General features: G+C 37.9%; 1 protein-coding gene across 2 annotated transcripts in view; it reads right to left on the bottom strand.

The window, feature by feature from the left end:
• Positions 1-322: 322 nt before the first annotated feature.
• LOC140458153 (protein Wnt-7b) overlaps positions 323-15,996 on the bottom strand; it is a 90,345-nt gene continuing 74,671 nt past the window's right edge. For both annotated transcript variants that reach the window (XM_072552315.1, XM_072552313.1), the window contains exon 4: positions 323-9,040. In XM_072552315.1, coding sequence (XP_072408416.1) covers positions 8,561-9,040 — 480 coding nt within the window. In that variant the 3' untranslated portion in view covers positions 323-8,560. The remainder of the gene's footprint in view (positions 9,041-15,996) is intronic.

Below are 15,996 nucleotides of genomic sequence, written 5' to 3' on the forward strand. Positions count from 1 at the left end.
ACAACTTAAACATTATATAGAAAAATATTCTCTTTGAAAATATATACTTAGTTGAGTTTCTACATAGAGGGAAAATGCATTGCTTAAAAGCAATGGGAATTGTTCATGCCAGGCAAAAGTGCTGGTGTTTATACAAATTGTTGTAGATCTGTGTAGCTGGAGTATCTGCTGTTCAAAATGTGAGACTGAACTTTAATGTCACTATACACACACAGTTCAAATATGTATGGATGTAGGCCTTTCAGTCATTGTCAAAAGCATAAACTGCTCAAAATATCCAAACATCACTATCATGCAACTCAGAAATTACAAATCAATTAAGTCGGATTTACATTTTATTCTGGAGGATTCCAGCTGGGAAAATTAATGTTCCATCCCAGTATCATGTCAGGAAATTCACTGAGTGAATCTTCCCTTCCCAAATCATTCAATCCAACAAATACAACTGTTAGCACAGATTTAAAGTAGAATATCTGTGTCATGTTTTTTTCTTTTTGACAAATGTTTTCTTTTTGTAGGTCACCTTTTTTTGCTCCACTGTTTGTTCCCATACATATGGCTCCAAAAAGTATTCAGTTCCTAAACATGTATTTGGGATGACCTATGGATGACTTTGATTACTTACTTACTTTACTTACTTACAGTGTGGAAACAGGCCTTTCGGCCCAACAAGTCCACACCGACCCGCCGAAGCGCACCCACCCAGACCCATTCCCCTACATTTACCCCTTCACCTAACACTACGGGCAATTTAGCATGGCCAATTCACCTAACCTGCACATTTTTGGACTGTGGGAGGAAACCGGAGCACCCGGAGGGAACCCACACAGACATGGGGAGAATGTGCAAACTCCACACAGTCAGTCACCTGAGGCGGGAATTGAACCGGGTCTCTGTGAGGCAGCAGTGCTAACCATCGTGCTGCCCACCATCCAGTATCTTTGGGATGATATGTGCAAATTATTTTCCTCCTCTGCATCTATCCATGGGGGAAATGAAAGCATAGACTTCTCCTGAGCACTTATTCTCTCCAGCAGTTCAACCAATATTGGCTGCTGAACTGTTTGACAAATTGTGTCTCACCACGCTGCTACTGATTTCATTAAAAATGTTAAACAGTCTACAAAAAGTCTTGGCATCCACAGGGCTGCTTTCTTAGCACCTGAAAAAATTGTGAATCTGATGCTTTGAGCACTTTTTAAAATCATAAGTGAGGATCACTAGCAATCCTAGCATTTGTTGTCCATTCTCAAGTGCCCTTAAATTGAATGTTGCAAGGCCGATTCAGAAGACACTTAAGAGTCAATTACATGATGGTGGATCTGGAGTCACATGTAGGCCAGATCATGTAAGGATAGCAGATTTCTTTCCTTCAAAGAAGCTAGTAAATCAGAAAGGCTTTTAGAATAATTGATTCATCATTACTGATGACTAGCTTTCAATTCCAGATTTTTAAATTAATTGCATTTAAATTCTACCAGCTGCCATAATGGGATTTGAACCCTTGTCCCCAGAACCTCTGGGTAACCAGTCCAGTGACATTAGGAGGAGAGTGGAGAGTGGTTAAATAGTTTGTTCCCTTTGCTTGTTGGTTAACTACCGGGGAGAAAAGAAAGCGGTTGGATGTCTCTTAGCTTTTAGGCCTTGGGATCAACTAAGTGTATAGCTTAAAACAGATACAAAAGTTAGTCTGTTGTCCCAATAAATCTTACTGTAGAACTGAAGGGTATGTACAAGTCCTTAGCAAGAAGTCCTGTAGAGATTTTATGCACTCAGAAGGGAATATCGCAGTTATATTGGCCAGCACATTAACACTATATTCTGGTTTGAAAACTTATTCAAAATTACCCAAGAAAATTTACATTCATCACCAAAATGCCCATTTTTAAATTATGTGATAATGTATGTTTTTGAAGGGTACATTGTCGGCAGATGTATTGCTTCAAATAACTGACAGATAGAGTATTGTCAGTGTACTAATGTCCACAACATGGGTTTATTGTCTATGAATTCACATATCTTGCAGTGCTGCAATACCAATGTGACAATAACTTGCTTTGTGAATGTAAAAGAAGGTAGTGTAGGACAATTTTGAAACAATATAAGGCATCCAACATGAGAAATAGGAGCAGGATAGATTGTACAATCAGACTTCAACTTTACTTCACTTGCCTGCCTTATCCCCATTTCCTTCAATTTCCAGAGACACCAAACATTTGATTACCCCAGCATTAAATGTATTCAACTACAGAGTATCCATAACCCTCAGGAATAAAAAAATTCAAATAGTCAAAACTCTTCAATTTCTCCTCATCTCAATTCTAAATGATAAACCTCTTATTGTGAGACTTTGCCCCTGTGTTTTAGATTTTCCAATCCGTGAAAACAATCCCTCACCATCTACTCTGACATGTTACTTAAATATCTTATATGTTTCAATTAGATCACCTCACATTTTTCCAAGCTCTGGGCAACTTAGGCCCAATTTACTCAACCTCTCATTATATGATAATCCCAATGATCAAGGGACTAATTTAGTGAACCTTCAATGTGCTATGTCCAATAAAAATAATGCAATGCAACATAAGTTTCTTAAATATGGAGACCAAAGCTGCACGCATTATTGCGGACTTAGTCTCACCAGCCCCTGTACAATTGCAGGACAACTTCTACATTCCAAACTCCAATAATGTTGAGTAGTCTTGAAAGTTTTTTTAAAAAATGGCTTCTCTATCCTTACTTCCAAATTGTAAAACTTCACATTTTCCCACATTATACTCCACTGGCCATCTTGTTATCCTTTAAATATCTATATGTCTTTCCATTTCCTTTGTGTCCTACCCACAGGTTACCTGACCACCCAACTTTGTATCATCAGCAAATGTAGATGGAGGGACAGAGTAGTAACATATATAGGTAATTCATACATTACAGTGCAGGAACAGGCCCTTTGGCCTGCCAAATCTGTACCAATTCCTATTCCTTATTTAGACCTGCTATATATTGCCCATGCATGGTATCTCAACATCTGTTTGCCTCACATTCACGTGTCTATCAAGATGCCTCAAACATTGCTAATGTTTTGCTTCTACCACTTTCACTGGCAGTGTGTTTCAGGCACTCAGCACCCTCTCTGAGAAAGATTTTCACTGCCCTTCTCCCCTAAATTTTCCCCCTCTCACCCTGAACCTGTGCCATCTTGATGTCAGCCTTTCCACCTTGAGAAAAAGCCTCTGACTATCCACCGTATCTATGACTCTCATAATTTTGTAGACCTCTCAAGTCACCCCTCACCCTCAGTCTTTCCAGTGAAAACAATCCAAGTTTATACAGCCTCTCCTCATAAATAAAGCCTTCCAGACCAGGAAACGTGCTGGTAAACCTTCTCTGCATCCACATCCTTCTGGTAGTGTGGCGACCAGAATTGCATGCAATCTTCCAAATGTGGCCCAACAAAGTTTTCTACTGTTGTAACATAACTTGCCAACTTTAAATTCACTGCCCTGGCCAAAGAAGGCAAGTGTGCTATATGCTTTCTTGACCACCTTATCCACCTGTGTTGCCCCATTCAGGCATCTCTGTACCTGCATGCCCAAATCCCCCTCTATGTCAATGCTTCTAAGGGTTATGCCATTTATTCTATAATTTACACCTGAGTTTCATCTTCCAAAATGTATCCCCTTGCATTTGTTTGGATTAAATGCCATCTGACATTTCTCTGCTCAACTCTGAAATCTACCTATATCCAGCAATTTTGGTGTCATCCACAAACTTACTAAATATATAGTGTACACAGCTACAGCCCTAGCACTCCTCTAATTGCAGCCTGCCAAATGGAAAATGCCCTGATTATGCCCAGTATTTGCCTTCTATTCATTAACTAATCCTCTATTACCCCTTACTACCTGAGTCCTTATCTTGCCTGCTAGTCTTCTGTGTGGCACTTTATTGAATGCATTTTGTGAGTACAGATATACTGTATCTATTAGTTTCCCAGTATGTGCAATATTAATTACATCCTCCAAAATAATGTACCTTTTGCAAAATTATTTGATTTGTCCTAATTATACTTCTCTAAGTGCATTGTTAGGACACTCATCATCTATTCTGACATATCCCTTTCAAACTTACATGTTTCAGTGAGATTGCTGATCATCCTAGGAACCAAGTAAGTGAATCATCAATATGCCATTTCCAATACAAGTAATGCAATAGTATAGTCTCACTTTATCCCAGAGACAGATGTTAGGTTAACTGGACAGTAATTCGTTTTCTCCCTCCCTAATTTCTTGAAATGCAGTGTTATATTTGCATGCTTCTTGCATGTGTGGCTTGTTGAATGTGTACCTTGCCAGTTAGTCTTCATTGGGGTTGCAAGGTTCCCACACAGAAATCAGATAGCTTGATGAAATGTCTTATTTGTTTTATGGTTTTAAATAAACTAACTTGAGGAGTTAATCAAGCGATTGCCATAAACAGAAGCATTCCCAAATCTAAGGAATTTTGGAAAGTCATAGTTACAGCCTCCCGTACATCTGCATTAGAGGCAAGAAAACTGCAGATGCTGGATTCTGGGGTAGACAAGCAGGAGGTGGGAAGAACACATCAAGCCAGGCAGCTTCAGGAGGTGGAGAAGTCAACGTTTTGGGTGTAACTCTTCTTCAGGTCCTGATGCTTCCTAGCTTGCTGTGTCCTTTCAGCCTCCTCCTTGTCTATCCAGTACATTGCAGCGATCTCCCTTAGAAGCATAGGGTTTTATGCAATCAGTTCTAAGAGATTTGTCAGGTTGAAGTTGTAAAATACTTTAAATTATCTTGACTTTCTCACTACATATTCTCATAATCCAAGTATATTGTTTGATTCTTTTAACACCATAGTCTGAAAAGGTTTGGGTGACAGTGGTTGCTCATCTGATTTTTTTTTTGTCATGTACATTAACTATTTTCTAAATTTTGTCAATCTCATTGCCTGAATTGGGTGGAGGTGAGGGGTGGGTATAGGACAACCTGACCCTTGTTCATTCCAAGGAAGAGTCCTAGAAGGTAAGTAAGAGTTTGTGCTAGCTGGCAGAATATTTGGAAATCCCCTAAAAAAAGTTGCAGTGGTGTTTCTGTGTCAGCATTCTCATGGAGGTAAATAGAATTGACTTCCAATTCTATCAAAGATAGCAAATAACACCACCAGTCTATTCAATTCCTAGCTGTCCTTGAATAGGAAATTGCCTCTTGTTCTCTAGTATTCCATTATGGTTCCATTTTGTTCTATTGGTGTAACAGAATGAAAGTGGAATTTACTTCAACTTTCAGCTTTGAATATTGCAGTTGAAAAACATAAACTTTAACATTTATTTCCATTTTCTCCAATACTAAGTGCCACCTTGTAATCATACAATGTAGTTTGGGCCTCTTTTTGATGTTTGAATTTTCTGTTGGCAATCACTGTAAATGTGTTAAGTTGCTCAAGTAAACTCTGTCTCTATTAAGTGTACAACTACCGGAAAACATTGTTGAAGGAAGAATTCATGGCTTGTTGAGGGTGATATTGAATTGTTTTGAACCGCCACATATCCAGCTGCCTGATATAATTGAACTTGCTTCATTGTCATATCATTGCTTACATGTTCAATATCCAGTTGTATTTCTTCTAAAGTAATAAATTCTCTTCTGAGAATCTGGGAAAAAGGTTTTAGTAACATTTGTAATGGGTCCAAACCACAGCAAAGCCCTTTCTTGATGTCACATGACATGAATTCTCCCTGGAGTCTGTTTTTCTGAGGCTACTGAAGTCAACTACACAACATCTATCACTGCCCTTGATACTACCAAGAAACTGAGATCATAACTTCTATGTTAAAATGATCCCTATCCCTTCTGGTCTGTTTGCATATGAGAAAACTGAAAGCTTTTACATAGGTTTTAATGATCGTTATGAGTAATTCTGAAGATTTGCAAGTTATTGCAAACTTCAGTGTAAATGGGACTACAAAATTATTTCTTGCTGGCAAGTAACTCATTACAGTGTCTCGATCATACTGGTAGCAGACCAAGATCTTATAATTTATCTGGAAAAACCTTCTAAACTGAGTTTAGTATTATTTGATGACTAGCAATTAATTTTAAAATCCCTAACATACTGAATACTTCAGTCTTTTGAGGATGTCACATAAATCAAAACTCAGATTTTGGTCTGTTCAAATATGTCTGATTTCAAACATGTTCACTAGAAAGTTAATAACCAGTTTCTTGAATTAAGTTCCCATTCGAAAAGGTTCTGGATGGCTGTTTGAAATTTGGGTATGTACTATGGTCCTGAGCCGATGTATTTTCCTGGCATCTTTCAGCATTTATTGTTTTCTTTGCTTTTTCATTTTTTTTTCAGTTACTTAATTGAAATCATTGAATTGCAAAAGTGGCAGAGCTGTGGCTACCTATATGGTGATGATATATGTGTATGAATACAAGCTCAACTCATATCTTTACCAGAACAAGTGCCAGTCATTTTCCAAAATATAACCTCAGCAGACAGACATCAATTGTGTCACTATCCACAGGTGATTTCATAATGCACAACCAGGTGAAGGACAGAGGACAGTGTCAATACAGGAAGAGACCAGAGATGGTAACAAACTGACGGTATGTTAGACAGTGCTTGTACGTGGTCACAGATGAAAATGTTCCAGCTTGGAAATTGTATGATCAAGGGAGGAGGCGTGGTTGTCAAATATTCACTTAAAAGTAATTATAACAATATGAGTCATCTCATTTCAATTTCTCAGTCGTACTGTTATGTTATCAAGGTTTTCCATTATATTATTAATGTTCTGGTGGTGGTTTCCCAGAGGGAACTGGGTTCAATCCTAGTTGTGCACTGATCTCTTAACTCTAGGGATTTTAGTAGGACAATGAAAAGTGTGGTCTCGGCTTGGCTTGCCAGCTAAAGTATGGTGCTTTGAGTGCTGTTTGGCATAAAGCAAATAAACTAGTTTTATTCTGCTACCTGAACACCGCACGGCTTCCACTGGCCAAACCTGAAATGGATTATTTCCTCCTGATTGAAGATGAGGGAACTATGGAAAGGATGAAGTAAATCCATAAGGATTAAGTAAATCTAAGCCATATGTTTATGTCAGATCCCATGTTTAAGTAATTGAATTGTCTCAGTTGGTCACAATGTGGCACATGTGCACTGTAGATGAAAAAGCACCTGCTGAAACCCATAATCCATTGTCTTGAACTTAATGCATGGGGTGAGGGAACAAAGCTACATATAGACCAGCCAGCCCACAAATTGTATGATAGTCATGTAGTGAAAGAGAATACTACATAGTAACAACCAAAAGAGCACATTTTCAGCCACAATCACCTTTTCTAGAATATTCCTTTTCTGCTAAATGTAACAGTGACAAGGGTCAAGTGGAGACACAATACTGATCAAATTAAGGATCAATGTATTGATCTGATTAATAAGATATCCTCAACTATAAAACATTTATAATCAATAATTATGGTCAGCCATACTTGTAGCAAATAACATCCCTTTGTCCCAGCATTCAGGAACTTTCTTTCAAAATAAATTATTTTTTAAAAGAGTATTTGCACCTATGAATACCTTGATGTTAATTTTAAAATTAAGTTGTTCATGAGTTTCTCTATAACATTCTAGCCACATGTATTGTTAAACTATTGGCATATATGTAGAGTAATGTCACAAAAATATTTGGGAACATATCCAAATAAATGTGTTATAAGTCAGAAAGGAATCTAACAAGTTTACATTTTTTAAAAATTACAATATTACTACCCGTTAGTGCTTAATCTTGCTTGTGTTCTACAACATAAATAAACATTTTTAAGATATCCAAACAGCTCCAGTGAGACTGGACAAGACATATATTTAGTCATTTTGAAACAAAATGATCTGCATGGCCTCCTGCCTTACTCTGAATGTCAGCACATCATTTCTGCAATGATGCAGCTCAGTTATTTCCAGTTCTTAATTACAAGAATAATTTCTTGTGATCCTTTGCCATCTGATGACTCTCCTAACACCCCGCTGCTCACTTTGCTTCACACTTTTTCTTTGTTGTGTACAATTACTGTTTTCTAGAAGCATAGGATTGTGCCACAGTTGAGCAGAATTTCTTGTGGGGAAGATGAAAATGGGGAGAATCTGTAAAGTGCACAGCATTCTGAGAGTTGTAGCTTGTTCACCTATTGTACAGATATCAACAATATCACCCATAAGAATGGACTGCAGCTCCCAAAGTGCATTGCAATTATTGCAGACTTGCACTGGCGTTACATACGTCAAATTGCATCTGACTTCTGGTTTATGGTGATCATGAGATGGAAACATCAGCCAACCTACAACATCCTCTCAAGCAGAGGGTGCATTTTTAAGTACATGCACAATTTTATACTGAAAGGGTGGTGAGTTAGTATTAAATTCCATTCTTCTTTTGTTGACTCCTTCCAATTTCTTTCTTCTCCGTTTCTCCCTTGTTGTTTCTTTTCCCCTGGATGAAGTATCTGACTTTTGTTTTTCTGGCAGGTTGACTTCCTCACTTACAGGTGAAGACTTCAGTCCTTTCACTGCATGTGTTGCATTTGACGAAACAGCACCAGTGAAACTTGCAGTTGCACTGCCACACTTTGGTATACTGATGGGTATTGTAACCTCGACCACAGCACATCAGGTCACAGCCATCTCCGTGAAGAGAGGTGCGATTACATAGTCTTCCCTGTGTTCCTACACTTCCTGTTGAGCTATCCTCCTCACAATAGTTTGGTGATCGGTCAATATAAACTAAATCTGTATCCATGGGCTTTCGATAGGTCCTGGGCTTCTTGATTTTGAGAAATGTGGGCTGTCGTAATCGGGTGGCCCTGACAGCTTCAACATGAACAGCTTCACTGTACTTTTCTTTCAAAACATATCCAATCTCTCGGAATTTGGGAAGAGTTGTCCAACATGTCTTGGTAGTACACGAACCAGAAACACCATGACATTTGCATTCCAACTTCATCCTTTCTTCCAAAATCTATTGAAGTTAGAATAAGAAGTGTTACATGTGAATATCTTGACTTTAGCTATGCTTTATTTGAGATATTGCTCAACTGATATGAGAGAATACCAAGAATACCTCTGCAACTAGTATATGATTGCTAAAGTAATATTTGCTTATTTTGCTTGCTTGCGATCTTATAGAACTGTAAAATATTACTTGGTTAATGTATTTTAAAAATAGAACTGCTTTGCTACTGATATGTTTTTTAAATCTAAAAATAAACATCTTTCCGTTATTTATCTTCTCAGCTAAGATATGTCTGACTGGATTTGCCCCAACAAAAGTAAAGAAAGAACCAGATTCTTAACCAATTAGTTAGTTAGATACATGAAGTTTTCACTTTGGATTCCAAATTCAGGCTTTAAGAATTTTAATCTATCTTTTGCTTTCAAATGTTGGCAGATCTGATTTTTCTGTTCTTCTTTAAGATTCTTTAAATCTGCTTTAAATTGATGAGATTGTATTGAACCCTCAGATTGCCAGTGTTGGTTTTCTTATTGATTCCTTGAAATTCTTTATTCCACAATCATTTCATGTTGCCATTTCAGTGTGTTTTATTTGATTACCTGGTCCTTCAACACATTTCCTCTATACCTTATGTTTGTTACATTTGGTTTGATAAATTATACATAGTGAAGCCATCTTAATGTGCATTGGAATTGTCCATTGAGGGTCATTCTAATAAGTCCCCATGAGCCCTTTAACCAAATTTCAGTCAATGGTTGGTTAATTTTAATACTTTCCTTCTGCAGTTTTTTGACATGATCTATCTAATGGCAGCATCCCAAAACAAGTTATGGTCAGAGACACCATGGCATTGCCATAAAAGAAAACTGGTGTCCCTTCCCTATACATCTATGACTCTGCTGCTGGGATCATAGGTCCACAAAAAAAAAACTGGGTTTGAGATTCTACCACTAGAAGGCTTACTTAGCAGTCTATAATAAAGTCTCAGAATCTAAATAAAATAAATGCACAAACCTATGGGTGGTAAATAATGTTGGTGTTTGGATTCATCCTTTAAATCTCAGATGTATTGACGCACATTGTAACCAATGAGAAAATAAATTGTGTGCTCTAGTAAAGTCACGAACTTTGAATTTGCACTAATGGAGAGAAAGCTAACTAAGATATAATGCAAAGTATTTTAATTTGATCAAATATTCTGTCATCACAAACTTGTGTCTTCAATACAAGGTTCAGGATGAACCAGTTTTTCCATTTACTTCAGCTGATTAGCTTATTGCCCCTTCCCCGTTGACAGTTAAGTTTCAACTGGTATTCAGAATATGACTTTTTTTTGTATCTGCTTCTTTCTGTTGACAGTCAGGAATGTGGAATACATTTTGAGGAATGTGAGTTTTTTTTCTCATCTGTTCTTTTTGCTGGGGTTAACAAAAAATTCTTCTGCCTACTTGTCTCTTCACCTGGAATCAATGACCCCTGACTCGCCAATCAGTGGACTTCTAGCAGTATATGACCTTATACTAGTTACAATGTGCATGTTTCAACTGGAAATAATTTGGACTCTGAAACATTCTGATAATAAATTGATTACTGCATAAATTGGCTAGATAATAAACAGGCTGCAATGTATCCTTTTGCTTTTCTGCAATATTTGTTGATAGTTTTACTATCCAGAAGTTGCCCATGGTATACTATCATCCAAACTAAATAATTTCCAGCCCAAACAAATACAATAGTCAAGTACCCACTATAAAATTATACGTGTCCAGTCTGTAATGGGTGTGTAAAGATTGTATTTTTAGCTTCTTAAGTACTAGGTGGAAATGTTCATACTTTAACGCTGACATGGCAAATTCAAACAAACATCTGTACTTCAGCATGTTATAATTACAGAATTATGTTACAGATCATTTCTCTTGAAACAGATATTGACATTTTCAAAACTTGATTTAAAAATAATAGATTCCTCCAGAATCTAATGAAAGCAAGTAATAATTCATTTTATACATGGCCGTTCATGTTACATTTGCTGGATTACTAAAATGGGTTAACTAGTGAATTGACTAGCCAAACCAAAAACACCCAAGCTAAATTCCTGAAGTATCAACGGCATGAATCTCATCCCATGATCTAACTTCTATAGCCACTGGTAAGAAATCCCTTCGCTAAAAAAGCAGGCTACTTACAACTGATAGTAATGTGGTGATCTGCATCTTCCTTTAGAAAGTATTTTTGGTTCAGCACCCTTTTCATTGAAATTTCATGCTTATATAACCCTTCAGCTTTACATTAAAGTGCTAAAATTGTTAACTGATGCATCTTCTGTGTTTAAAAGATTTCCTTTCTTCTCCCCCTTTCCCATCCTATTCCATGATGTGGAGGTGCTGGTGTAGGAGCAGGGTGGACAAAGTTAAAAATCACACAATGCCAGGTGGTCTCTGCTCCACAACCACCTGATGAAGAATCAGCGCTTCAAAAGCTAGTTCTTCCAAATAAACCTTTTGGACTATAACCTGGTGTTGTATGATTTTTAACTTTAACCTATTCCACTGTGCTATTTCCATTTTCACTTGCTGTCTCTTGAAACAGCAGTGGAAATTATATTTCTCAAAGGCACTGTTCACGTTTCTCTGCAATAGATAACAGGAGGCTTGTATTTCAAATGTCTTTCACAATCATAGGACATCCTAAATTGTATTACAGCCAATGATGTATTTTTGAAGTGCAGTCATTGTTGTAATGTAGGTATTATGGGGTCAATCCAGGTTTTCTTCAATCCATGCATGAGTAGAATACCACACAGACTTGGAATAAGCTCTAGTTGTGCTGCAGAAAACTATCAAAGCCAAACAAAATCTGAGTATTAGCTTGAATCATTGGTAATATTCTCACACTCTGCATCAAAATGTTGAAGGTTCAAGCTCAGCCAGCCTGAGGACATACTGTAGCTGACATACTATAGCTCAGCTCTCACTCTGAGGACATACTACAGATGTTGGAGATCTGAAACAAAAGTAAAAAGTGCTGGTGAAACTCAGCAGGTCTGGCAGCATCTGTGAGGAAAGAAACAGAGTTAAATGTTTTGACTTGAGTCCAAAATAACTTCTTTGTAACTGATGTAGGGTGTAAGTGCCTTGGGTTTTATAGTGTGGGGTGGAGCAAATGGAAGAAAAGGGAAGGTCGAGGAAAGGTTGGAGGGCAAGAGAGATGAGAGATCACCGGTGTCACAGAGCAAAAGGCAAAGGGAGAGTGAGACAAGAAACAAAGCACAGATCCAAACTAGGTTTTAATCATTAAATATTGATCAGCTCTGCTGAAAACAAAACCATGAAAACTGTGGGGTGGGGGAGGAAGGAGGAGGTATCAGATGGAGGATAGTGGTCTGAAGTTGTTGAATTCAATGTTGACTTCTGCAGGCTGTAAAGTGCCCAATGTCAAAATGTTAGCAATTTATAAATTAAATCAAATACAATAGTGAAAGCAGGATAGGTGATGTGTTGCTACTGCAACATTTGGAAGTTGCTGGACATCAATGGGATCGAGAGTGAATATATCTGTAGTGAGTGTTTGCAGCTTGAGGAACTTCATACCTGAGTTGGAGAGCTGGAATCTGAGCTGCAGGCATTGCACAAATCAGGGAAGGGGAAGGGTTACCAGGACATTTTGCTCCAGCAGGCAATCACACCCTCAAACTAGGTAATTCAAAATTGGTTTGTGATCAGGGACAGGAGCATGGGACTGTAGGTAGGTACCAGGATGTAGGGGGTTCCAATTGAGGAGCCTTGACCCATACAATTGTCCAATAATTACAAGTTTCTTGTAAGCTGTGCAGATGAAATTGGGAACTGCAGGGAGAAGGAGCAACTGGTCATGATGCCTTAGCTCAAGGAGTCATTCAAACGGTGGAGCAAATAGGCATGTAGGTCAGGGAAAGTATTAGGGGGATAGAACCTGTTCCCTACCTCCATAAGCAGGCATTCCAAAGGCTGTGTTGCCTGCTTATTGCCGGGATTAAAGACACCTCCTTGCAGCTGGAGAAGAACATGGATGGGAGGAGAGGGATCCAGTTGTCATCATCCATGTTGATACCAACAACATTGCTAGGACTTGAAAAGAGGTACTGCTGAAAGTTTGAAAATTTGGGAGCTAAACTGAACAGCTGAATCTCCAATGTAGTAATCTATAGATTACGATGCGAGTCACAGGCAAAACTGATATAGGGTAAATAAAATCAAGGAGTTAAATGCATGGTTCAAAAGTTCGTATTGTGTCAGTTCATGGGTCCTTGGTACTAATACTGGCGTAGAAGGGAGTTGTAAGCGGGGGATGAGCTTCACTTGAACCATGGGACCAGTGTCCTGAGGAATCAAATAATTAGGACTATAAGGAGGACTTTAAACTAAGAGGTTTTTGAGTAGGGGTGGGGGGTTATGGTGGGTTGGGTCAGGGGTTGGTGGGGGTTTGGAATGCAGGCTTTTAAGCAAGAGGAAGTAGCAGTATCATAGGGCAGCTATTTGGATAACAATACCCACAGTAGGGTGGGAATGGGCAGAGTATATAAAGATAAAAAAGCAGATAGAAACAGAGTCAATGGGGAAAAATGATAAAAAGGCAAAATTAATGGTTCTTTGCTTGAGTGTATGGTGTATTCAAAATGATATAAATAAATTAATGGCACAAATAAAAATAAATGGGTATGATCTTATCACCAATATAGAGAAATGGTTACAAAGCTGAGAACTAAATACTCAGGGTTATGTGACTTTTCGAAAGGATAGGCAGGAAGGAGAGGGTAGTGGGGTAGCATTGTTCGTGCAAGATAGAATTAATATGGTAGCAAGAAATGATCTTGGATCAGAAGATGTAAAATCAATATAGGTGGAGGTAAGAAAAGAAATAAGAAGGGAAGACAATACTGTTTGGAGTAGTATTTAGGCCCCGAACAGTAGCTGTACTGTAAGACAGAGAAAATGGATATAGGAGCAATTCAAACTTCTCTGCTGGAGAAACACCTCATTATTCATCCAGAGAACTTATTGAAAAGCAAAGCCTTAATAAACAGGATAAGAGGAGAGTACATGCCATTCCATTGTACAAAATGCACTTAGAATGTGACTTAATATGCAGAACACTAAGTAGGAGTTTTTCAGAAAGTACGCATGGATAGAGTTGACTTCCTACGAAGTAAGAATTTGGTCTGAGTAAAAGTTATAGCTTTGCCATAATCAGAGAAAGTCTGAGTGAGGTTAAAGTGATGGAGCTATTACAGGAACAAGTTCCATCATGTGTGGTGACCAGGGCAATGACTAAACAACATCCATCACCAGAGGTAATATCACAAGCAAATGCCTTTCTTTAAGCAAAGAAAGCAGGTTATTCAAAGCAGGTGTCTTTAATTGAGGCAAGGAAAGCAGATCCAGAGTTAAGCTTGCACTGAAGCTAAGGCTAAAAGAGTTCCAGAGTACTAAAAATGGAGTTTTGATGAGAAAGTGGAGACATCCTCACAGACCTGCAGATGAGGAATGGATAGTTTTTCATCAGATGATGCTATTGCCCGTATCATACGGAGATATTGTAAATAGCAAATTCAGTTCCTTCAGGGCATGTATGAACATGGAAAATTCAAGCATCAATAAAGAGTCATTTTAGATGGCCAAGACTTCATCAGAGTGTAGTGCTGTTCTGTAAAATATACCATACGTATCAGGTAGTGGAAAAACCTCATCATGTAATCAAGCAGTGTATCCTTACTGTTATGGATATGACAACCTGATTGCCAGAAGCTATTACTTGGAAGATATTATAGAGTAGAGATGGAAAAATAAACTTTTTTTTAATTCCATATGGACTCCCAGTAGAAATACAGGTCGGACCAAGATTCCAATCATATATCTAAAGATTTTAAGGACATAGTTAGATATCAGACTTTTTTAACAGAAAGATGAATCCTCAATGCTAGATTACATGTCCATTCTTCTAGAGAGACTCATGACGGATGTAAAATAGCACAGGAATATTTCAGAAAGCTTCACAGGTAAAGACGCTGCAACTTTTCAAGCAGTGTTAGTGTTATTACCTTTACAAGGTGAATCTCTGAAAGTGACATTCAATAGTAAGGTAATTAAGAGAATTAGTACAGTGACTTATTTGATAGATACTCCAAATTGCAAGCAGAAGTATCAGTTGGAAAAATAAGCATGTTAAAATGATACCAGAGACCGGAAGATAAGAAACAACAAGTATGTCAAATGGTAAGAATAGTGGAGGTTGACAGACACTGCAAGAGTGAGGTAGGAAAGTGAGGAACCTTCCACAATCCAATTAGCCAATACTGGAAGTTAGACACCATGTTCTCACACTTCGAGGAAGAATAATGGAAGATCTAGTAAGGTTACTTAGAAAATTAAGTACAATTTGTAAGAATACACAAGAGTGTACAGTGTTAGCCAGGCACAATGTGGATGTAGCAAAAGCAGTACCAAAGAAACAACAGCCTTATTAATTAAGCCCAGAGAAACAAGCACAGGAGAAACTGAGATTCGGCACATGTTTAAAAAATCACTTGATTTAACCTAGTCAAGTCTGTTGGAGTTTATCAGTGGTGTTAGTTCCTGAACCAAATGGATTGGCTAGATTCTGCATTGATTATAGAAAATTAAACGCGTTAACTAAAACAGATTTGTATCCAGTCCTTTGGTTAGGAGACTGTATGGATAGGGTCGGAAGTGCTTCATTATTTACTAAGATTGATCTATTGAAGGGCTGCTGGCAAGTGCCCAGAGATCATTTAGATAATGTTTGGATATACAGCAATATGGGAGGAACATGTAAAAAAATTAGGAGACTTAATTTAAGCAATTACTGGTAGCTGACTGAGTATAAAATCTTGCTAAGTGTGAGTTTATGACAGCAAGGATGAATTACCTAGAGCACATTGTAAGGTAAATATTACCCTCCTACAA

This window comes from Chiloscyllium punctatum, chromosome 32 (genome assembly GCF_047496795.1).
Source record: "Chiloscyllium punctatum isolate Juve2018m chromosome 32, sChiPun1.3, whole genome shotgun sequence".
Lineage (NCBI taxonomy): Eukaryota > Metazoa > Chordata > Chondrichthyes > Orectolobiformes > Hemiscylliidae > Chiloscyllium > Chiloscyllium punctatum.